The 25,081-nt window shown below is 39.6% G+C and overlaps 1 protein-coding gene across 5 annotated transcripts; it reads left to right on the forward strand.

Annotated features, from left to right (window-relative positions):
- Positions 1 to 207: 207 nt before the first annotated feature.
- WDR47 (WD repeat domain 47) lies at positions 208 to 24,172 on the forward strand. Of its 5 annotated transcripts, XM_080602174.1 has the most exons (17): positions 212 to 375; positions 1,474 to 1,602; positions 6,057 to 6,223; positions 7,724 to 7,807; positions 8,247 to 8,331; positions 9,974 to 10,776; positions 12,347 to 12,473; positions 14,937 to 15,115; positions 15,231 to 15,262; positions 15,371 to 15,488; positions 16,311 to 16,386; positions 18,184 to 18,341; positions 19,813 to 19,982; positions 20,910 to 21,080; positions 21,505 to 21,636; positions 22,053 to 22,271; positions 22,754 to 24,172. In XM_080602174.1, exons 2-17 carry the CDS (start codon positions 1,486 to 1,488, stop codon positions 22,894 to 22,896), a joined length of 2,781 nt encoding a protein of 926 aa, XP_080458300.1. In that variant the 5' UTR covers positions 212 to 375; positions 1,474 to 1,485; the 3' UTR covers positions 22,897 to 24,172. The 5 variants fall into 5 exon arrangements, with proteins under 5 accessions (XP_080458302.1, XP_080458300.1, XP_080458299.1 ...); XM_080602173.1 differs by having other exon boundaries at positions 15,231 to 15,488; XM_080602172.1 differs by having other exon boundaries at positions 12,350 to 12,473; positions 15,231 to 15,488.
- Positions 24,173 to 25,081: the final 909 nt, after the last annotated feature.

The following is a 25,081-nucleotide window of genomic DNA, read 5'->3' on the forward strand; positions in this document are numbered from 1 at the left end:
CAGGCGGAGTTAAGGGTCCGCGCACCAACACCTGCCTTGCGAGGTGCAGGCGGGGGCCTTGGCGGCGAGGGCAGAGGGCACAGGACTCCCTCACCGGCTCCCTCAGCCCCGCGAGGCACGGCCGGGAGCGGGGCTGGCCCCGCCGCTCACAAAGCGCCTCCCCGCCCCGCCGCCCCCGCTGGGCCGCCCCTTCCCGGTCCCCGCCCGCCCCGGCTCGGGGAGGGGCCTGGACGCCGGGCAGCAGCGTCGGGCCGGGCGGCAGCCGCAACGCCGAGCGGCAGCGAGACCCCGGCCGCCACCGGCACCGCCAGCGGCAGCGAGCCCCGCCGCCATCTTCTCGTCCCGCAGCGGCGGTCGCCGCGCGGGGCCACACGGGTGAGCACCGCCGAGCGGGGCGGGGGGGCCGGGAGCGGCCCGGCGGGGGGAGAGGGGCCGGGCAGGGCCGGGTGGGGCTGGGCAGAGCTGAGCCGAGCCGGGCCGGGTAGAGCCGTGCCGTGCGGCGCCGCCCGCAGGGGGCTGCGCCGCGGGGTGGGCGCTGCCCGGCGGCCCCGCCGCCCCCGGCGTGGGCCGCGCCCCGCTCCGGGCCGTGCTGTCGCCTCCCCCGCCGAGGGGAGGGGAGGGGAGGGGAGCACCGCACCGCATCGCCCCCGATCCCACAGCGGCGTCTGGGGCGGTGGCGGCGACGCCCGAGCGCCGCCGTCTCTTTGTTGTGGCATCTGCGGGGCGGCTCGGCCGGGCTGGCGGCGTGTGTCGGGCCCGGCTCGGCACGGCACGGTGAGGCGAGGAGAGGCGAGGCGGCCGTGCCGCGGCCCTGCCCGTGTGGTGGCGGCGGGGACCTGGCAGCGCCCGGCCCGGCGCTGTGTCACGGACAGGGCTGGTGCCGAGAGCCGCGGAGGTGAACCCGCCTGGGGTCCCGTGTCAAGGAGCAGGAGCGAGTGCCGCCTCCTCGCATGCCTCCCCTTCTCCTTTAGCCCCTTATCTCCCATCTGTTTTCTCTGTGTGTGGAAGCGCTGCGGGATTTAACGTCACTTTTGGGGCATTTGTTGTGCGGAGTGCTCGGTAATCTGTGCGTGTCGACTGGAAAACAGCACGCGTGTTGAGTCAGGCGCTGGTGCGCGCCCAGGGCTGTGCCAGCCGTCCCCAAAACAGGGCCGGTGAGGATTAATCAGGTGGTGGCTCCCCTGAATTATGTGGTGGTTCCCCTGCAGCAGCCAGGGGATGGGGTCAGTCCAAGAGGATCCCTGCCTGCTGGGTGCTGAAGAAGAAGAGGGCTTGAGCCACAGAGTTGAGCTGTACAAAGCGTGGTGAAGGGCTTCGTGTCTTCAGTATAGCTCAATTGGAGGAACGAATCGTGGAGTCACTTAGGCTAAAATGGTTGTCACTGAGTTGTGCTAACTGCTGTGGAAACCAACTGTAATAAAATTTTGGCCCATAGACCTTTTTTTTTTTTTTTATACGCTCTTTCAATTGTAGAATAACTGGAAGATGATTGAGGGCACGTCAGAAGCGGAGCCGCTAGGTACTGGCCGGGCCCCGATTCCCCCGTGGGCTCTGCATAGGCGGGACTCTGGAGCGGCCCCTGGGCAGGCCGGAGAGTCGTATGTAAGTTACTGCGGGTGGATGAAGGGTGTGAGAACGCTACGCAGAACTGTCCGCTGCTTAAATACATATTCCTTCTTTACACTTCTTTTTTTTTTATGCCAAATAGTTCGTCAGGATGCTGAGGTTTTGTATTATGTGCTACAGCTGTCATTGAAGTCGGCTAAGCAAGACTTTTCATTAGGTGTTGCTTCACTGTTGAAACGCATGGCTGGTCTCTGTCAGTATGACAACTAGGGTTTGAACTGTAATCTCTAACTACCCAGAAATACAAGGAAGAAGTTCTGAAATTCCTTGCCTACTTCTGTGAATGCATAGTGTATACTGTTGGCAAGTGGTCTACTTTAGACAATTAAGATGTTGGAATAACAATTATTTTAGAATTTTGTAATTCATTTTTATTTCAGAATATTAAACCTTACTGTTATTTTCTGTCGTGTGAATACATATGTATTTTCAATTTCTTCTAGAAAATGTACCTTAAAGACTATCTAAAAATCATTTACAGTTTATAAGCATTTTCCCAAAATACTGTGTTTGCAGGCCTACTTAATTTTTTAAAAGAATTATTTTCCTATGCTTATAACAGCATGAGAAGATTCTTGCTGTTGGTGTGTTCTTAGAACATACGTAAGAATAGAACAAGAATGAAATTCCTCTCTACAAAATATACGAGTAGATGGATGACGTTCCAAAGGACATCTTGTCCACTGAAGCTAGACAAAAGGTGTGTCAGGTTAGTGGCAGGAAAGTTTGGGTTTTTTTAGTTGTTTTTTGTGATGCAGGTTTATTTAGGAGGAAAACATGTCGAAGTACAGAACTATAGGGGACAGGAGTGTGGAAAAGTTGTGAAAAGATCGGGTAAGAAAAAAAGGTTGTAGCAAAAACCCTGTCAGTAGAAGGCACCTGAAATTTTAAGCTTTAATACACACTTATCTTCATTTATATCTCAAGCTAGTGCTGCGCTTCAGTTGTTCTTGAGTATTAGTGCTTGAGCTGATCGGATTGTGATGCTACATGCCATATGGGCTGGCAGAAAGCAATGCAGTGGGATGGACTGGGATGCAGCTTGAGCTCTTATTTTGCGTTTCCCTGCTGTTCCTTTTATTTATTTATTTATTAACACATACACACCCCACCGAATGTCAGAATAACTGATTTATTTCATAGTGTCATGTGTAAACCTATGTATATTTATGATCTCATCATGGTGTTACAGTGCTGCTTACTATTTTGACAGCATAATGCAGAGAAGCCTGGGCTCATCAGTCTAAAAAAACCCTCAATTAAGTGGAAACCTTCTCTAGTAGGTTTACCATTTTCTAGCTGTCTGTCAATAGGAGTGTTGCTCTGACATCAAATGCGTGCTAGTTATTTTCATAATATCTCTAATTTAAGAGCTTATTAGTGTATTTCAAATAGTCTTCAGAAGTTCAGCATCCAATCTATTTATTTCATTTTTCTTAGCAGGACCTCAAGAGTGTCATTACTTAGACCTATAAAATAGAGGGTGCTGATCATCCATTATCCAATTTATGTGGATGATATAAATAAAGCAAAAGAACGTAAGTTTTGGAACTTGGCAAAAGGGTCTACGTTCAGGACAAACCAGTCCTGTTAAAACTCTAATGGAAAATGGAAGCTAACTACTTCTTGCAAATGTTAAATTTTACTTAATGTAGTTGTACTCTTAAGCAAAGTACTGAGTGTTATGCACATTTTTCCATCAACAGTCTATATGAATAATTCAAGATCATTTTGAAGCTGTGTAGGGTGGCTTCCTATTCAGATTTGAGTTCAATGGATATAGTTGGAGAGAGAGCTGGACTTGTTCCTTTCTTCAAAGGGAATATTAGTGTGAATTATTCTAGTGGTTTTCTTATGGCGACTCTCAGTGCAGCTTTGCCTAGGTTTTACTTTGTTGTTTGGCAAGGAAGCTCATGTAAGTTACATGAAAACCACCAATGCAATAAAGCATAATAAAAGTGAAATGCAAATACACTAGGTGGGGAATTAAGATGTTAATGCTAAACTGCTCGTTGGATTTGTGTTGATTTCTTCTCCAGTCTATAAGAATGGAATTGATTTTTTTCTCTGGGAACAAAAATCCCTATGCAGTTGCCAAAAAGGGGAAATGGAAACAGTGCTAAAACATAAGGAAAAAGCATCTTTCTACAAGTGCTGGCTTTAGGTTTGTGTGTTGTCTGTCTGTTTTCTTTCCTGCAGAAAAGCATGCTGCATGCCAGATGTTTTGTTTTTTTTTTTTTTCTTTTGACTTTACTAGCCAGGAGTGGGCACGTGGTCTCTGGGTGAGTCTTCCATGAGACCTGTCAAAATGCCTGGTGATTGGAGTCTTCTGTGACTAAAATAAGAATTAAACACAGCCATTTTAAAAAAGAAGTTAGGCCATTTCATCTGGCACAATTAGGTCTCTGTTGTTCCAAAATAAACTGTGCTGCTATAATCAAATGCTTTCCTAGTCAAAAGTTCATGCAAAAACCTTCTTGGAACAAAGTTGGCATATAACTGTGAGGAAGATGGAAAAAATCCTATTAATGCCTCACTTTTTGTGTCTCGTAAAGTTCAGTAGTCCTGGTTTGTGAGGAACAGTGAGAGGTTTCACTGGAGTGTTTCTCTTTCCTTTGTCTCTGTTAATTAATGAATTACCATGTAATACTTGAAGTCTCTTATCTGAATTATTCAAACTTATTATATCTGTTCTTTGACTTCTTGTTACCAGTTTCTGTGTGTCTTCAAATATGAGATAGGTATCTAGCTTACAGACTCAGGATTTCCAGGCCCAAGGTAGTCTGGAGGCAGCATGGCCACCTTTCAGCTTGTCTTGGGAGCTGCATTACCGTCAGGTGTTGTTCAGCCTCTTGCTCGCTAGATTTTCACATAAGTAAGTAGTTGTATGAAGGAATTTAGCAGTGTTTTTATCTTGACTTTTAACTTAAAAGAGGTAGTAATTAGAGTAACTGCAACTTCTTACTGCGGACATTTTGCTCTGTGTGGTAATCTCCCTTTTTTCATTTTCTTTATCACTTTCATTCTACTATCCTTGTTTCTGGGAATAATGCTTCCTGCTGGGGGTTCATCATAGATACCAGCTTCTCTTCTTTTGTGCGCGCTCATAATCAATTTAAGTTGCTTGGATGCTTTGCTTCTGCCATGAAGCGCAGCTGTGCGGGTTCCTGTCAGCGTTAGAGCCCCGTGCCTGCAGGGCAAACCCACCGGCCTTTAGCGTATGCCCAGCTTGGTGCGAAGTGTCAGGGACATGGGCAGAAAGCAGGGGAGCGTTTTTCTTTCTGCAGGAACCTGGATGTCAGCTGAGCCCTGCTGGGTGGGAAGCTGTACCCAGGTAGCCACCAGGCTGTTGAGTCTTTTGGAAGAACTCCCCATGGGGCAATGCTGTGTGACTTGACTGTGTTACAGAGTTTCTCCTTAAACTCCAGATAGTTTTTCCTCAGATCAACCAAGTTGATCTGCTGTGCAGCTATAAAGTCTTTATGTTAAAAAAAAAAAAAAAAGTTGAACAGTTTATACTCCCAAGTTAGGCCTAAGAAACCATGACAAGACTTAGCCAGCAGCACAGTTTATTTTGGGTTTCCTGAGAGAAGTGCCTGCTACAACTTCCATATCCTTGGAGGAATGTGTGGCAAAGGAGCATGGGCACGATACCCAGCCTTGGTGCTGGGGGGTGATCCCATGGCAGCTTTAAAGGAGCTGGCTGCCAGCCCTCAGCCTGCCCGTGCCCTTTCTGCTGCCGGCAGCGCCCCTGGGAGCACCGAGCCAAAGCCAGCCCCGTCCTGTGCTAAGGAGAGGCCAGGAGCCAGCACCTGGGGACAGGGGAGTGAATGGCACTTGTTAAATGGGCTTGGGATGTCTTGGGTTTGCAGACTTAGATTCTTCCTAAAGCATGCAGACAGAAGTAGATGTCCTTACAAAGGAAGAATAGAAAGCTTTGGTGTAATTGCCATTTACAGCTTCAAAAAAGGGGGTGAAGAGACTTCCTTTTAGTGGGCTTTGCTTTTTGTATGTATTAGAAGCATTTAAGTTTATGTGTAAGATTATCTAGATAGTGACATAACTGACTTGTTTTGTGTTCTTTGAGGTTATCTTCTGAAATGCAAATAGTTAAATAAAATTTTACATACTGTATACTCGCTAACAGCAATACTTCCACACTGTGGTAGGATTGAGTTCTCTGTAGATCTATTTCTCTGGACCTATATGCATAGGACAGAAATACAAAGATGCAGTGTTAATCTTAACTGTGGCTACATAATAAACCTCTTAAATAAACAAGATTAGGAAATTGGATTTTATTTTTGTAATGCTCCGATATTATGCCCTTTAAGACTAGACAGAAAAAAAAATGGTAGCCACCATTTGTTAAACAAGCATAAAATAAGATATTGATCATGGCTAAAATCGTCTCTTCTCTTTCCTTTTAGGCTGCCATCATGACGGCTGAAGAAACGGTGAACGTTAAAGAAGCTGAAATAATCAAACTAATTCTAGACTTTCTGAACTCCAGGAAACTTCATATCAGTATGCTGGCACTTGAGAAAGAAAGTGGGGTCATTAATGGCCTGTTTTCAGATGACATGCTTTTTCTAAGGTAGGACTTCTTTCTCCAGTTCTTAAATACCACATACATGAAAGCATACAGTGGGACTGTGATTCCATGCGCAGCCCCATGCCGCTAAATAGGAGGTCTCACCTTATTCTGCTTCTTCCTGATTCCAATTGTGTGGTCCAGCCCTGTTGAGTTCCAGCTCTGAAGTTAATGAAGTCTTTCTATAAGCCACTTGAAGTAACTGACTAAGCATCAACAAAGGCTTTAGAGTTACATTTGTTTGTCTTTTTCGTTCATTCATGTGTTCATTTATTTTGACCTTGGTTATTTTTCTGGCGTGCTAGTGAATTAAAGTAGGAAAGGGTCTTAACAAGTGCCGGTGTCAGCACAGGCTAAGTCAGAAAAAGTACGCAAGCAGAAGTAAACAGGAGAACAAGATCTTCTGTTAGCAGCAGTGATCTGTTGTTACCTGCTTACCATGTCACATGAACTGAGCATGTAGTTTATTGGCTTCTAATATAAATAGAGTATTTTTAGTGTTCTAGCCCTATGCTCTGGGATGAGTATAGTGATATCCAAAGCTTTTCTCTTAAAAAATATCTGTATTTTGAAACAATACCTAGGTTTCTCTTATAGTTAGCAATATGAAAGGGGTGCCTGAGGTCATCAAGGCATGAAACTTTGTGTGATTTCCCATTCATGATATCACCCTCTAAATTATTAAAAGTAGTTATTGTAAATGCACAGTAGGTCTTCAGCATTGCAGTCTTCCTTTTCATGCCAAAGGTGTTTAAAAAACTTTTCTGGAAGCATAAGAAAACTATTTATCCAACTGTTCTTAACTTGTTTGGTAATAGAAATATTTTTAACATTTTTTCTCATGTGGCTTCCCTTTTGATGAAATAATTACATGTATTGGAATAAAATGAAAGCAGAATTAGAGAAGGATTGCAATTATTAATACTTTGTTTCATTCTTATTTCAGTATACATCTAATGAGAAATACAGCCTTTCCTTCTAGAACTGGACATTTTACAGAGAACTCTGTGCATTATGAGGATGTGAAGGAACAAAATGAATCCACCTGTGCAGTCTAGCACACTGGTCTTGGAGTTGAAGTTCTTTTGCTGACGTAGTTATTTCCAAGCTTTTCCTTTTACATTCCTAATACTGGAGGCTTGCCCCTCTTTGTATAAAATAGGTCCAGCAGTATTTATACAATTATAAGTCCACTTTCATTCTTCAGGATGTCTTAATTGAATAAATGTATTTCATTTATACCCTTCAAGCAAGAATTTTAAAAATATTCAATTATCTTGTACAAAATAGTGAGAAAGGACTTGGATTTTGCACTTATGGCGTCTGTCATCTTAGCATCTGTACAAAGCATTAATTTTTCCAAACAGGTTGATCATCTGTTGTATGCTTAAATATTCATTTGTCATTTAAATATACAACTCGTGATATTAAATGAGCTGATTGCTTAGAAGAAAGCTGTACTTGTCCAGTGAAATTAAAGCAGTAACTTTTTTCTTTTACTAGACAGTTGATTCTTGACGGTCAATGGGATGAGGTTCTTCAATTTATTCAGCCTCTTGAATGTATGGAAAAATTCGACAAGAAAAGGTAAAATAGAATGTATGTTAGAGTTCACGTTTTTGTGATTTTGTTTTTTAACTTAAACTGTGAAAAATATGTGCAAATAATGTGTAATGAGTTTTCCTGTATACTTTAGGAATGCGGTACTGCATGTACTACTGTTTTATAGTTGGCTGAGCTGTCACATTTCTGTTTAAGAAAGGAGTATGCTTGCTATACTTATTTTACTTGTGACCCTTCAATTATTTTTATTGTGTTGTTTTTGAAAGCAATAATAGAAGAAAAAAAATCTGCTAAAACTTTTAGGTTACCAATTTGTTGAACTTTGATCAGAGTTCCTTGTCACTGCAATTTCTATGCCTACCTCAAAAAGTAGCTGTAAAATACCCTGCTCATCTCTAAGAGAATATTGACCTACTTGATCGAGATGTATGGTGTTTCACTGCATTTCACTTCTTACCTGCAGATTTCGTTACATTATAATGAAGCAGAAGTTCTTGGAAGCCTTATGTGTAAACAATGCAATGTCAGCAGAAGATGAGCCTCAGCATGTAAGATTTCTCTTTGATTTGGGATTTTTTTTTTGTTGGCAAAAAGCTTATTGAGATATTGTAATTAAAAGCAAAATGAAAACTCCCACACTTAATACACAAATTCTATCTATTACCAAATGGTTTCATAGATAACAAAAAAAAAATTGTCCTTTGGAAATGAATGTGATTGCCAGGTCTCAAATAGAATTTCATATGCAAGGGTTGCTTGAAACTTAGCAGTATAGATCAGTGACCACATGTCATCTTTGTGGTCCTGATCTTGAAGTTTACTTTAGGCCATTATGCTAAAGTACAGTGCTTCTTTTCAGAAGTACTCTGAAGCAAGCTTGAGAATCAGGGAAATTTATTGTCAGAGTCAGGTCCAAATGAAAGGTTCTAGTTTCAATTAATCTTAAACTTAATTTCTGTTGCTTTTAGAGAGAAAGGACGTTGTTTCTTTGAAAGGAGCAGATGTGGTCACAAAGGACTGATTTAGTTAAATGTGCAAACAGCAGTAGTTGTGAATTTAGGTTCTTAGTATAGAAAGAGACATGAGTGACAACGCACACTGACAGAAAAGGCATGCAGATTGTAAAGATTATTAGTGTATCATTTCTGTTGATAACACAGAATAACAGATTTCTAACATAAAAAGTTATCAAACTAAAGGATTATAGTAGTTTTAGGATGACTGGTTTTGTTATCCAAACTAGATTAACTTTAATTCTCTGTCCCATTACACATATGTTAAACTTTAGAGTCTTGACAGTATAGAGAAAGCTTAAAGTCAGTCTTTATTGTTGCAAAGGGAATGTGTGCTTCTGCACTAATCAGTCTATCTTTTCACGATTATTAGATAACAGCACAGGGAAAAATAAGTCAGATTTATGTTCTTTATTTTTGTGCTGAATGCTAACAAATGTGTTGACATATTGTGGATAAAAGGCTGGTGTATTGAGAATGTGCTAGGGAACATGGATAGGATTTTTTTAATACATACTTAAAATCTTTGTAGCTAAAAATACTAAGTTACGTGTACTTAGCATGTTTTTTGGCTTTTAGCTTCAACAAGCTTTCTACTAAAGCCACGTATTCATTTGGAGGTCTTATCTTCAGGGATTAACTTATTGAACTTTGTTTTGTTTTTTACATTTTTATGATTGGAGAACAGAAAACCGTGATATAAAACACAACCTACAGTTGCTACTCACTGAAAACTAGAGAAGTATGCAGCTTTACGGAATTTACGCCAATAGCTTTTCACATGCACACAAAGAGAAAAAAGAAATTCAGTTGACCCTGTGAGTGGAATTAACCTTCTGTGCTACAATAAAATTGAAGCTATTTAGCTGCTGGCTTAAAATGTTAAGCCTCTAAAACCTGCAGTGACATGAAAGTTCCATAGATCTGTAGGCAATGAGACTGGCAGTGGGGCTGGGGGGGATTTCAGAAAGCCAAAACATCCAGGAATTTGACTCTGTTGTAACTACATTTGCACCAGCAATTTCGGTCTCTATATTACATGCTATTTTCCTTAAATATAGACAGTAATAGTAATAGAGGAATGATAGTGGAGAAATTCCGCTACTCCTTGTTCTTCTTCAACTGACTGTGGAAACATACGTACTACCAACTACTGTTCACCTCAATATTTCTGTAGCTGGAATTCACAATGCGAGAGGCTGTGCAGTGCCTACATGCGTTGGAAGAATACTGTCCCTCTAAGGAAGACTACAGTAAACTCTGCTTGCTGCTCACATTGCCTCGCTTGACCAACCATGCAGAATTCAAAGACTGGAATCCCAGCACAGCCCGTGTGCACTGCTTTGAAGAAGCTTGTGTAATGGTGGCAGAGTTTATTCCTGCTGATAGGAAACTGAGTGAAGCTGGTTTCAAAGCAAGTAACAATCGTTTATTTCAGCTTGTAATGAAGGGATTGCTTTATGAATGTTGTGTGGAATTCTGTCAGAGTAAAGCAACGGGAGAAGAAATTACAGAAAGTGAAGTATTGCTGGGCATTGATCTCTTGTGCGGTAATGGGTGTGATGACTTGGACCTTAGCTTATTGTCATGGCTGCAAAATCTGCCAGCTACTGTTTTTTCCTGTGCTTTTGAACAAAAGATGCTTAATATTCATGTTGATAAACTCCTCAAGCCTACAAAAGCTGCATATGCTGATCTTTTGACACCTCTTATCAGCAAGCTTTCTCCATATCCATCATCCCCAATGAGACGGCCTCAGTCTGCTGATGCTTACATGACCCGTTCCTTAAACCCTGCCTTAGATGGGCTGTCATGTGGATTAACAAATCATGATAAGAGAGTCACAGACCTTGGGACCAAAACTTCTCCAATGTCGCACTCCTTTGCTAATTTCCATTACCCAGGAGTACAGAATCTCAGCCGAAGTCTCATGCTTGAGAATACTGAGTGTCACAGTATTTTTGAAGAGTCACCTGAGCGGTAAGTGCAACTGTAGTTTTATTTTTTACCTTGGCTCACATTACATTACTAGATTCTTACACATGTTGTATTTTTGAACATAATTGTAACTTTGAAATAATTTTTTAACTTCTCTTATAAGTAAAACCGTAGACTAGAGTTTTTCTCTCTGACGGTTTTATGATTAAAAGTAGATTTTCATATTTGGTCATGAGCCTTTTGGTTTCTAGCTGGACTTCCTTACAGTTTAGATATACAGAAACTTGAAATCCTGATGGACTTGATTTTTTTTCGTATTGGACTTAGAGGTACTTAACGTTTATTGCTATCATAACCTATAATAACTTTGTTTAATGCAGTGTAGACTGCAAAGTTGACTTCTTTGTTAAGAAATAACGAAATAACATCTTTGCTTTTCTACTTTCTACCCTTTTGAGAGAAGAGTCTTGGTAACAAGGAGAAATAGTACTTGTCAGTTAAACACTTATGTTTTTGCTTGGCCTTTATTTTCATCAGTAATTCTGTTCCTTTCTAAAAGGTTTGTATAAATGCAGTAACTAACTGCAATCTTCTGAAAACCCTTTGTATAGGCATTTGAATGTGATATGATGTTAAATGAAGTTGATAGATCTTAACATTTTTTTTTTCTTCAGTGAATCTCTTGAAGTTCAGAATGACCCTAGATAGCTTTCAAGACAGCATTGTGTTTTTCTGGAAAAATCCAACTCTGGATTGCGTATCCAACTTAAGTGGCAATATTTATGAGGGTATAAGCTGGAAAGCTAAGCTTTCTCAATATCTAGCCCCTGCATCCTTTTGGGTATGGAAGAAATATGGTATTAATTTTGTAAATTGTATTTGGCAAGCAGTTACTTGTCTTTTAGTCAGTTAAATAACTTTTGTTAGCATACAGAGATAACCAAAGAGTTCAGAATAACCTTAAAGAGCTTTGCTCCAAGTCACTGAGTAAATAGGACTTTGTAAGTTGACAAAACTGGAGTTGGGAATCCAAGGATTCTAATGTGTTATGAGCACTTACTGCTTGCTAAAGCATTTTGGAAGGTGTTCCATGGGAAATACTTATATAACACAAGGATAGCCAATTTCATACAAACTTGTTCCTAAATAACACTTTCAGGATCGTTCAATCTGATGAATGTTAAGCATAGCTTAAATTTAGATTGGTAGCAGTAGATTAGTATTAATCGATTGGTAGATTAGTATTAAAACTAATACCCTCTAGAAAGCACTAGTCACATGGTTAGTTTAAAGGTATATAATTAATGTGTAAGGATAGAAAATAGAGGACTTCAATATCGCATGATGCTAAGGTGTGTAGGAAAATGTTGGTACATCACAATGCCTCTCTGCTTTTTGTTAGTTGTTGTTGTTTGGGTGTGGGTTCTTTTTAGTGCAATCTGTTGCAAGTAGCATTTTTTTCTGAAGCCGTATCTTCTGTTTTATGATTTAAGTAGGTTGCGCGCTTTGATGTTATCAGTTTTTACTCTAGAATATTATCTTTCTTACCAGGGGATTTCCTACTCACATTTTTTCTCATTTATGCTTTTCTTCTTTTCTATGTTGCCACAAGAAGTGATACTCCCGTGGAGCCACAGCATCCCATCAACAGTGAGACTTTGTGCCAGAGTTCTGTTCCAGAAAATGAACCAGTTAATGGAGCACAGAGTCAGGGATCTGCCAAACAAGAGAAAAATGAGGTAGTGGTTGTTTATTTAAAAATAATGAGGCCCTTTGCGCTATGTTCTGATACATTCATAATTATTTGCTTTTTATGTTGAGAACTTCATGTATGACAATGGATTGTTTTAAATCTTGTTTTTATAAGATTTTAACAAGTGAAAATACAATATTACATCTCCAAGAAATTTCTTTTTTTCCATTATATGAAGTTCTGCCATCACTTTAGTCTATAATTCACCTGATGAGTGTGCATTCTTGCATCAGTGTTGCTAAAATATTGCCTGTATCTTAAAAAAAAGACTTTGCAGTACTCAAAGCCAGCAACATTAGTTTAACCATGGTTAAGAATCCTTCTAGTGTTTTAGTCATGAATCTGGCATGTAGTCTGCAAATTTGGTGTTAATAGCAAGTTTCACAGGCCACCTAATGTCATTTCCTGTCTAGAACACAGAGTGGTGAAGATCAAATAATTCCCTAGTAAATGTATCTTTGCCATTCAGAATTCAATAGCATAACCTTTTTTGAAAATAAATAAATAAATAAAAAATATTCTTTTGAAGGCCTTGTGCCTTGACTTTTTTTTTCCCTTAACAGCAATGTGGAGAAAGGAAAATAGCAGTTCAGTAGAAAGTAATGAGAACAGTTACCTATTCTGTTTCCTTTCCACAGTTTTAACTATCCACCTCTTATTTCAGTAAGGATGAATTACGTCATCTGAATATTTGTGCTAAATGTTTGAGTGCTGAAATAACATCAACTATGCGGTTTGTTTGGTTTGTAGACTCCAGTTTGATTTTCTTAAGTAAACTCTTGTCTTGGCTTGTGACATCTATATGGCACTGAAAACCAGTCCAGTCTTCACAAGGTTATTCTCTTGTAGACTCTGGATGCTTGAGTGAGGCAATGGGGCTATGGGAGGATTACCAAAGTCCTTCAAACACAAGGACTTGACTGCATAACTTCTCCACTGCAACAGCATTGTGTATGTGGGATTGGGAATAAGGGGGAGAGGAAAGAGCTGTAACTAGAACTGTGACAGAGCAGACTTCAAATAGCAGAAAACCGGCGGAAGATCTCTACGAGAGAATGAAGACAGGAGATGCTATACTGTAGGTGAATATGTTGGCCAGACTATTATACACAAGTATAAAAGAATGTAACACCAGTCCAATTGCTTCTTGTTTTGTTTTCTACATCTTAGTGCTATATGTGAGAAAGAAATTGTTAAGTTTATTTTCGTTATTTTTTATTTTTGTATTGTTCGTGGAAAGATTGATTTAGAAGGCAGGGTTTATACAAAAGAACATGTGGGCAACAAATTTTAGGTTTAGGTGTTAGATCATTATTATTATATCTTTATATAATTTATCTTATATATTGTTATTGTATTATTACTCAGACTAAACAGTCCAAGGATCGGATCCAATTGCAACAAACAAGTGTCAATCATGCAAAGGTATTGGCCAGAATATACCTGTTCCTTAAAAGGATGATAACCCAGTGACCAAGAAACAGCTTACGTATTAGAAATATTTAGAATGCTTGTTAAACGTCTGAGGACAATTGCCCAATTTTGATCTTTGGAAACCCAATGTGGTAAACATTTTACAAATGCAGCAGCGATAGGAAATCACTAGATGACAAAGATGTCATTTCTCTTCAAGCAAGAAACGTTTTTTTTTCTTATACTACTTTTTTTTTTCCCTTTAGTTGGTAAAAATTGTGTTAGATTTGTGTTCTTGGGAAAACACATGGCACGGTTGTTGATACTTTTGGCCTTGGACTGAAGTTCTTTCGGTTTCCCGTGTGTTCCATTTTTCATTTTCAGCTTGTTCTCATCTGGTTGTGATGGTAGCATTTGGAACTGGTGACAGAGGGAGAAAGTGAGGATCAGAGAGTGCAGATGGCAGAGAGTCCTGAGGAGCTGGCAGTCGGTGACACGGAAGATAGTACATAAATGGGAAGAGATCATGAAAAAGGAAGCACTTATTTGTTTTGTCCAGAAGTGCTGCATCTTATTTTGATGTTGATAAATGGCAGATGTAAATCTGCTGTGCAGATTGATAGCAGAGAGGTGTCAACACAACAGAAAATACAAAAATTACATTGGAAATATTACTTGGAAATTGGAAAGTAGCTTACGTTGCTTTCCAACTTCTATTTTTTCCTTTTATTTTCAGCTCTGTATTACTTATTTGTTCTGATACTAATTACTACTTTGGGAGCTTTATGGATAAGAGCAGTCTTTTCCTGAATAAGGCACAAAGGCAGAATTACTTCAACAGTACAGAAAGACAGTGATTTCCATCTTTTAATAAGTAAATTGTATCTGGTTTTAGGGAAAAATGAAAGCATTGTTCTTCAGAGGACAATCTGATGGCTTTGTGATGCATGTGGTGAAGTAGTGAACCAGAGAGTAAGTATTTAGGTTAACTACTGTAACTATTTAATTCTCATTGGTAATTCTAACTTCTTTCAAGCTTCGTGATTCAACAGAGCAGTTTCAAGAATATTACAGGCAAAGACTACGTTACCAGCAGCACTTAGAACAGAAGGAGCAACAACGTCAGTTGTACCAGCAAATGTTGTTGGAAGGAGGTGTAAACCAAGAAGATGGAGCTGACCAGCAACAGAATCTTACCGAGCAGTTTCTCAACAGGTTGGGGATGTCTGTTAACTTCCTTCTTCACCCACTCCTATGCCTTGTCAAGTTCTCATAATAACCTGGTTTGGTCTCCTCCCTTCCCCTCCCCCCTTTTCTTTTTTAATATTAGATCTATCCAGAAGCTAGGAGAATTAAATATAGGTATGGACAGTCTTGGAAATGATGTGCAAACACTTAGCCAGCAATGTAATGGGAGCAGAGGGAATGCATCTACTAACCCAGCAAGTAACTTTACATCACCACCTTCAGATGCTTCTCAGAGGTTAACAGCTGATGGCCAAAATGTTAACACAAGCACTCCTCGAAAACGTGGATCAGCTAATCAAATACCCTTTCCTGAAGAGTCGCCTGTGCAGGGGAATCAAACGTAAGTTATTTGAGACTGCTTAGGACTGGAAATCCCCCTATTTTAGGAGGGAAGAGCCATTGGTTTTGTTATCACATTAATTTGTCATTGAATTAGGGGTATATAGTTAATGGCTGTTGTTACCTAGGTATTTCTATACTGATGATAAAATCAATGTTTTAACATACAAGAAATAGTGGTTATTTGCCGTTTGTTGTGTGCTTATTTTTAATTTCTTCTTATTCCATCTTATTTGTATAGTTCTTGTTTATTTTGTATTTCTGCTAAGCTTCTGAAAGCTTTTTCATGAAAAGGTTGGTTGTTGGCTTTTTCCTCTTATGAAATGCTAGTTAAAAAGAATGAGAGGCAGGACAGAGCGAGAATTGGATTTCTTCCCTTAATCATAGAATGGCTCGGGTTGGAAGGGACCTTAAAGATCATCTAACCCCAACCCCCCTGTCAGAGGCAGGGATGCCACCCACTAGATCAGGTTGGCCAAGGCCCCATCCAGCCTTAAGTAAAGGTACCACTGACCTGAAAGAAAGAAACGTTTTTCCAAGTGCATGTATGTTATGGAATGAAAACAAAAATCTTGTTGTTTTTTTCTAACTTCCTTTGACTTATTCAATGCCTGGAGTACCTGCAAAAAATGGCAACATCTTGCAGAAACAATAGTTTAATGATAAAGAATCAGACATGCGTAACACTAGTCCACATAAAATATAGTTCTCAGTATGAGTTATTGTAACTTCAGTCCAAAAATATTTATAAACAAATCTATTCCTCCTCTTGTTTGTTTTTTGTTGTTGTTATGAATTCAAATTCTTCACCAAATCAAAACAGTGCATCAGAACATGCTGTCACTCAGCCACAGTTGGACGACTCTTCAGGGAATCTAAGTAGGACAAGAGGTGATGAGGTGAGTTTCCTTACTGTCTCTTGCAGTGTGTTTTCATAAGATTCAGTGTTTTATCCTGAGTATGCAACATCCTGTCAGTGTTAATAGAAGTTTACACTGAATTTTGGCTGATGTAGTACTTGGAGAATCACAGAACTATTGGTTGGAAGGGGCCTCTGGAGACTGAATCCAAACCAACTACTCAAGATTCAACTACAGCAGGTTGCTCAGGGCCTGTTCCAGTTGGATTCTGAGCATCTCTGAGGATGGAGACTCCCCAGCCTCTGTGGGCAGCCTGCATCCATGTTTGACCACCTGACCACCCTTACAGTATTGTATTTAAAACAACAGAAATGTTTAAATTGAACCTCCTGCATTTCAATTTCTGTCTATTGCCTCTTGTCCTTCAGTGGATACCGCTGCAGAGAGCCTTGCTCTATCTTTATAAATACTGGACAGGAGGAGTATTCACAGACAAGATCTGCCCCACCAGCCCCCTTCAAGCCTCTCTCTCAAGGGCAAACAGTCCTAGCTTTTTCAGCTTCTCCATGTGTAACAGAGACTCCAGTCCCTTAGTTGTTTTAGTGGACCCCAGCACTGGACACAGTATTCTAGATGTCAGGTGTTAAAATGTGGCAAAAAGAACACTGAGCGGTAACTCAATTGTTTTTTAATCTATTGTACCTTATGTTCACTGTAAATAATAAAGCTGCTCCTGATTACAGCTTTCATTTGACTGTCCTTGCATTTGTCTCTTCTGAGTCTGTCCCTAAATACTACTACAGAGTTTATTCGTTGATCCAGTAACATGATTTGCTGATTGAATCAGCAAATAGCTATCGAACTAATACTACTTCTGTTGGTGAAACAATTAGGATACACAGGAATTACATAAACTGCTTATTGGTAATCAAGTACTTGTTATTTCCTCTGCTTTTTAGATAGCCCCAAAGCTGTAATCTCTCCTCCTTATGAAGGAAGCTACTTTGTATAGAAATTGAAGAACTTAATGATTTCTGTCCTGCTTCTTGGGAATGTAGGGCAACAGAGTCAATACTTTCAAATTTGAAGTTCTAGATGCTGACAGCTTGCTCAGTAGCATTGCAAGAATACTTACTGCACGAACTGCTGTTGCTATAATAATTGACAGCGGCGTAATAGGTGATTACTTTGTGTTCTCCAGGTTAAAATTATGATCATTGGACTCAACTCAGTATGGCCCAACTTTAGGGAAATAACTTTGCAGTGAGGACATTCCAAAGTTTCTGCATCACATAAATGACACCAAAACATTAGAAAGGTGGTGATGAAGCCTTCTGGAGGACGATGTAATAAAGTTTTGCATAAGTTGAATTATTAAATTGTTTTAAGTGTTAACTGCATGGTGGAAAAGGTGGTTCTTATGCTTAGTATTATATCTGTTTTATAAATTGTTTGACCTGGACTGTTTTCATTAAAAATGTACCTTTGCTCTCCTTACAAGTTTCACCCAGATCAAATATGTTCACACAGAAATAAAGTGTAATATCAGGCTTCTGAGATAGGCTGTTAAGGAGAGTTGTTGGTAGCCTGGAGGGAAACTAAGGAATGTTCATCTAATGTCAGCTTCACAGGGAGTTGAGCTAAAGAACTTTTGAAGAGTGCAATTCCGTGACCAGGAATAGACATTGTTTTACAAATCCCTCAGTTTAGTCTGGTGCTGCTGCTTTTTAATACTTGTTTTTTTAGAATAATTTATAACTATTATATCAGTCGAGTGCGCTTAAATGTCCAGTTTGATATTGTAGAGCCTAATTTGACTGTGATCGTTCTACACAGGATGACAAATCAAAAAAGCAGTTCATTTGCATTAATACTCTAGAAGACACACAAGCTGTCAGAGCTGTAGCCTTTCATCCCAGTGGGAGTTTATATGCTGTTGGCTCCAACTCTAAAACTTTGAGAGTGTGTGCCTACCCAGAAGTAATTGACCCAAGGTAAGAAAGATTGAATAGTTATTTATTTTCCTGTGTCCTTGCACTTTTTTCCTGTAGCTACTACTATCTGTATGTTTCATACCTTTATTTGGTTGTCATAGTGAAATGTTTTCTTTTAAGACCTGAACTGACAAGCAAAAATAAAAAGAATCTACTGAAGAATTTGTATATTAGTGGGCTAGTTTTTGTTCTGTTATGTTAAATGCTTTGCTGCAGTACTACAGCTTTACCGTGTAAAAGTGGTTTTTTGCACTTGTGGTTGGGCCTCTCTGTTTACTCTGATGGCTTCTGCTTTCAATACTCTGGTTGTAAAAGTGGGAGAAGAAAGCATGTGTCAGCCTAAGCAAGCAGAAGATGGGTTTTATGAGATGGAGTTTTTAGCAGAAGGACAGACTTGACAGTGGAGAAACCAACAAATCCAGCTGTTACAGCAAAGTTAGAGCGTGTCTATGAGTCTCTGTTATTATAAATACTGTTTTCCTGATACTTCAGCTCCTTGAAAAGAAAAGGGTTCTTTGTGGTTTACTGTCTACCTAGTCTTCTCTGTTAGTTTTTCTTTTTTCTCGTTTCCCCTCAAAACCCTTATTTTTAATTGAGGGATGTGTGTATGTGGCCTTTTTTCACCTGGAAGAAAATACTGCCATCTTGATAGTCATCTTGTCACTACTGTAGTTACATTATTTTCTTGGACCAGAGGGGGAAAACATACGCCTAAAACTTCATAATTTGAGAGAGCTACAAGTATGCACAGTGACTTTTTATATGGGAGATCTTTCAGTTTAGGATTTGTGGTCAGGCTTCTAAAGTGTTCAGTAAGTAATCAGATTATTTTTTTCCCCCCTCTAAAACATAATTAGTAAAGTAGCCTTTGAAGTTTAAGTCCAAAATACTTATTGGCAAAATATGAAACAAACAACAACAACAAAAAAAAAGGTGATTTTTCTGATACTCAGTGCAAGCTGGCTTGCTGGGCTTGAAGCCCAGATAACCTCTCCTTGATTGGTAAAAAGTGCAAAACTCTCTCAGTAGGACAGATGCTTCATTATTGACTAATTAGTCTCCTCTCACACACCTTACTTTTCTAACTATTGGGAAACATTCAGTTGATTCTGTAGCCTTTGTCTCTTGTTAGAAAAATCTTACCAATTTAGGAGCCTGGGGATAAGGATTCATTCATTCATATGTAGCTACAATTTCTATATTTTTATCTCTATCAGCCCTCTATAGATGAAGGGATCATGGAAGTTCTTTTACATGTCTAATCACAAACACAATGGAAGAAAGAGGAAAAAATGAGAAAACAGAATGGAGAAGATTGTTTTACTTTGACTTAGATCCTATGCATTTGTTTCAATGCTAACAGTCTTACCTATGTCATGTTGTCCAAAACAAAAGGAAAAAGTATTTTTGTTTTAGAGTGCACAACTTTCCTTACAAATAAAAAGAAAACATACTTTATTTTCTTTTGCAGTGCTTATAATACTCCTAAACAACCTGTAGTTCGCTTCAAAAGAAACAAGCATCATAAAGGATCAATCTACTGTGTAGCATGGAGTCCCTGTGGACAGTTGCTGGCTACTGGCTCTAATGATAAATATGTGAAAGTACTACCTTTTAATGCTGAAACTTGTAATGCCACAGGTCTGTGTATAGTTTAAAGAATTTATTTTTGCTTATTTGTCCAATATTTGGCAAGACTGTTCAAGTACGTATGTGTTTGTTTTGTTATTCTTACTCCAATACTTGAATTAATTTAGCCCCTTTTCCCATTCACCATTCCTGTAGTCTTTGTTCAGCAAATAGCCCCAGAGGTGTTGGGAGTGGGGATTATTGTTTGGGCTTTATTTTAGTTTGGGTGTTCTGTGCTTTTTTTGATTTCAGGCATTTTTTTTCTTGGTTTGGAAGATTCTGTGCTATTGTGCTGTGTTCTCGTAAAGTGTTTTTTTTTTTTTTTTCAGATATGGGTAAACAAGTAAATATTCTTACTCAATTTTAGTTCTTGATTGTCAGTAGGAATTCAAGCTCTGCTTTTCCTTACCTATCTCTGTCATCGTCTTCCCCATCTTAAAAAGTCCAATATTTCTTTCCTGCAAATACTGTTTTCTATGCCTGGCCCTTCTAATCAATACCCTGAATATGGCTCCTCTTTATTTTGACCTCAGGGTGACTTGTCCTGTGTGACTCAGTGTTCTTAATGATCCTTTCCCCCTGGCAGAGGAAGCCTTCTTAGTTCTGTTACTTCACCACAGATTACAAAAAGAAATGATTTTACTGTATAACGTTGCCTGGGATTAGCTATAGAGATACAGTTTGGTATGCTTTAAGAACTGTAGGAAGCTCAAGCAACACTTGGTGTAAATAAGATTATTGAAGATTTTATTTGAACACTCGTAACTCAAATGGGATATTCTGCAGAAAGTGCGCAGTGTTTATAGTAGGTAGTATGCCACCCTTGTCTGAAATGCGCTTCATCATCACTGCAACTGCTTTAAAGATTGTAGCGCTAACTGTGCTAAACAAAGTATGCCTCATCTTGTTTTTTTATTATTTTTTATTTATTTTTATTAGGACCAGATTTGGAATTCAGCATGCATGATGGGACAATCAGAGATCTTGCTTTTATGGAAGGCCCAGAAAGTGGTGGTGCTATTTTAATAAGTGCTGGAGCAGGGGACTGTAATATTTACACTACAGATTGTCAGCGAGGGCAAGGTCTGCATGCTCTAAGTGGTCACACTGGTATGTTGCTGCTTCTCTCTGGCACTTCCGAAGTCTGTATTATATTCAAATAATGTTTGTTTTCAAAAGATTTTATTTGTCTTTTTCTTTCTAGCAAGACTTTGGTCCTCCCCAGACTGCTCCAGCTGTTTTTCTGTTTGGGGATTTGGAGTATTTGTTTTGTTTTGTTTTCTTTGTTTATGGGTGACTCTGGTTAGGTGCGTTTAAATATACTGGCTGTTAATTTAATGGAAAGTGCGTGCTTCACTCCAGAGAAGGTGCAAAGCTGGCTATTGCCTTATACTGTTGGTATTTTAGACCATGCAACTTGCAGGTTTTCCATGGGACTGTTTAATCTCTGAATACAGAAATATAATCAGAACTGCAGTATTTCATTATTTGATTAACATTGTTTAATCAAATTAAGAAATCTTCTTGTTCATAGGTCATATTTTAGCACTTTATACATGGAGTGGTTGGATGATTGCATCTGGATCCCAAGACAAGACTGTAAGATTCTGGGATCTGAGAGTGCCAAGTTGTGTTCGTGTTGTGGGAACTACATTTCATGGAACAGGTAAGATTTGCTATCATGCCTCTGATCATTTTTGCATAAAAACTTATTTTAAGGACATCTAAGTAGTGTAGAGTGAATGTAAGGTGTGGGGTGTTTCCTTTTTTTTTTTTTTTTTTAATATATCACAGAATGGAGATGCCCTTAAGGACATCCTCACCAATTTTCTTTTATCTGTGTGTTTTTTCCCTTAAAAATCAATAAATAAAATAACATCCTTTCAAAAATTAGCTACTTTCTTGCCTTGTGACTATCAGACAGGGTACTCCCAAACACATCAGAACAAAAGATGCATAGCTGTTTCAGAAGAAAAGGAAGGCTGGCATTTGGTATTTTTATATGGTAGCTTTTCTTTTAAGCAAGAACATACAGTTGCATAAATGTACATGAATTCGGGGGGGTTTGTTTTTCTCCTGTAGGAAGTGCTGTAGCTTCTGTAGCTGTAGATCCTAGCGGTCGTCTCCTGGCTACGGGACAAGAGGACTCTAGTTGTATGTTGTATGATATTCGAGGAGGACGAATGGTTCAGAGCTATCATCCTCATGCCAGTGATGTTCGCTCTGTGCGCTTCTCTCCAGGGGCTCACTACTTGCTCACGGGATCATATGATATGAAAATAAAGGTGACAGACTTGCAAGGTAACATGCTACAAAAGATGTAAGGTTAACTTTGAATTTGATGGTTTTAATATTGAGGTTGTAAGAATTTCACTCAAAAGATAGGGTTTTTGTTTAAAAGGGGAAAAAAAGAAGCTTGAAGCGTTTGAAGTGTGTATAAATGTGATTGTGTTGAGGAGGGGCGGGAGGCTGATAATGGTAAAACTAATGCTGTTGCTTGATGAGTTGGCCTTTGCTTTCAGACAGCATTTAGAAAATTGACTCTTAAAAAAAAAAGATTCTTATGCTTACTGTGAAGAGTTGAGATATATCTGATATATTCCCTTTTCCTATGAACTTGTTTTTCCTGGACTGCTAAATTATGTGTGTGTGTCGAGAGTTCAACTTTGCTTCACAAGGTGAGGTATATATGTAAGTTTTATTAAACAAAAACACGCACACACAAAAAAGAGCTAAGATGTAAGTTCATGGAATGACTAATGATTTCTGTTCCTCTGCTGTAGGGGACCTCACGAAGCAGCTTCCTCTTATGGTGGTAGGAGAGCACAAGGACAAAGTTATTCAATGCAGATGGCATACGCAAGATCTTTCCTTCTTGTCTTCGTCTGCAGACAGAACTGTAACCCTTTGGACCTACAATGGCTAGAGTGCAGCTAAAAGCAACCTATGCAGCTAAAGCACAGAGACCTGAGACTACAGAACTGTAAAAACCAAGTAATAATAAATAGGCATTCAGAGAGCAGCAGTTGAGTAGGAAAGTGTCTTATAAAGAGGAAAGGCACTTGTCACGGATTTTTCTGGTTTCTCGGAGGTCTTGGTGTTTTTAGTATATTCTTTTGCAGTGCTTTCAGTCTTCCATGTGAACTTATGCTGCTGTGACCTATTGTAGTCTTGTTGCCAAAGTCTGAGAAGAACTCCTTTGTTGTCGATGTGCACTCTGAGTAACATGAATGATGTGTTTACAGTTTGGTATTAATTGCATTCCTTGGTCTTTGCCTCAAAGAGAATTTTATATAGAAACTTAAATTGAACAAAACTTCAAGTTAATATCAAACTAGTTCCACATGCACATAAAAGATAAATTACTTCCACTGTTCTTTCAGATTTATTGTATTCATCACTTCTCCACGAGAGGTCAAACTTTTTAACATCTCCATGGTTTCAACTTTTTTAGTAATAAACTCTGAACTTTAAAGGTGACTAGGCAGTAACCGCATCTTGATTATGGTCCATAGTATAGTGTGGGTCTTTTCTTTCTCTTCATCTAAACTGGGGGAAATGTTGCCGTTTTTACTACATGACATTGTTTTCAACAAGCTAACATGTTGGAGGGGGGGGAAAGTAAAATATTGTGGTTTTTTTGTTTCGTTTTTTTTTTTTGCTGTAGAAACATACAATATTTTACTTTTTGAATGCAACAGAATACCTCTGTGTATAATGTACTGTAGAAAAGAGTGGATTGGCAGCAGTTGTCACAGTGAGCTTAATGGCTATCAGTTTTCAAAGTAAAAGGGATACCATTAACACTATAATAGAAACCAGCATGGCTTAAAATGCTATGTCTGCATGGTAATTTAAGAATTAAGTCATTTAAATTCCCAGGTCAGAAGCTTATTTGAATTTTATTTCTTGCACTGTTTATGTAGGGGAAATTACAGTTCTATTTCTACAGAACTTTAGATTCTAATGTTTATGTATTGTTATATTTTTCATATTGTACAGTTTCTTTTACTTTTTAAATTTAAACCTTAAACATTAGGTTATTTATTTATTTGAACAGTTAAGTTTTGGATTCTCTTAATTACTAAATTATATGTGCACTGTAGCAAGCAATTTTAACTATCGTATAAAAGTGGAAAGGTAAATATAGAAGTGTATCTGTGCTATAATCTCAATAAAGACCTCCAACACCTGCAGCTATCTCATTTGTTGTTTTAGACTGTTCTATAATTCCTCCGTGCTGCTCTGATACCTGAACTATACATCAAGATCTGTTGTATGATTTGAATTATAAAAGGCTTTGGATGTTCGATACGATTTTCAAGTATCTCACTTTGCAGCGTGGTAAGTAATAGTACAGTAGAGGTAAGAGCTTGGTAATTTGATACATAGAAGTCATGTTTTCCTTAGCATTAGGACCTTAATCGAACTAATCTGTGCCTCCGGCTGTGTGCCTATCTGTGGACATAGCCGACAGGCTGTTATTAAGTAGCACCTCTTGTTAAATGCTGCCTTTCTTGAGTGAGTGTTATTACAACGTGTGTCTTAGCGTTGTTATAAGTGCTAGGCTTCTGTTGTGAAGCTGAATTGTTATTGGGTGAGAGAGCTCCTCCCCCTTGCCTGTGTTTATTGCTTGGCTTTGCCGAAGAGAACAGTTCTGAATACCCAAACAAGAAAGGGAAATCTTTCTTCCTGTATGTATGTCTGGAATTGTAGATGATTAAAAAAAATAATGATAATTTGGACTAAAACCCCTGTACTCGAAAGTCACTAAGCATTTCTACATCATGTGCCATCCAGCTGTGCCTGCCTCGGGTGGCTGTACTTGATTTTTAGCCTCATTATAACTTGGGGGGGGGGGGGGGGTACACGTTTTGCTGTCTCTGCTGCCAGCAGTTGCCGACATCACAGACAGCGGCGTTCTTTCTCTCAGATGCCCGTTGCTCCTTCAGCCGCCGCCATGGCCGCGCTGGGGCGGGCAGCGCCGCCCGGGGCCTCAGGGCCGCGGCCGGGCCTCGGGGCGGGGCCGGGCCCCGGGGCGGGGCCGGGCCCGGGGAGGAGGCGGCGGGGCCTGGGCCGCTGGGCCTCGCGAGGGCGGCGCTGAGGCGGAG

This window comes from Anser brachyrhynchus (assembly GCF_964034855.1).
Source record: "Anser brachyrhynchus genome assembly, chromosome: 8".
NCBI classification, from domain to species: Eukaryota; Metazoa; Chordata; class Aves; order Anseriformes; family Anatidae; genus Anser; species Anser brachyrhynchus.

Bases quoted from the DNA above. Each gene is read 5' to 3' on its own strand.
- WDR47 (XM_080602173.1), top strand. From the start codon at position 1,486: ATGATTGAGGGCACGTCAGAAGCGGAGCCGCTAGGTACTGGCCGGGCC. The intron at 1,603-6,056 runs GTAAGTTACTGC...CTTTCCTTTTAG, and splicing joins GGCAGGCCGGAGAGTCGTAT to GCTGCCATCATGACGGCTGA. The intron at 12,474-14,936 runs GTAGTGGTTGTT...ACTTCTTTCAAG, and splicing joins CCAAACAAGAGAAAAATGAG to CTTCGTGATTCAACAGAGCA.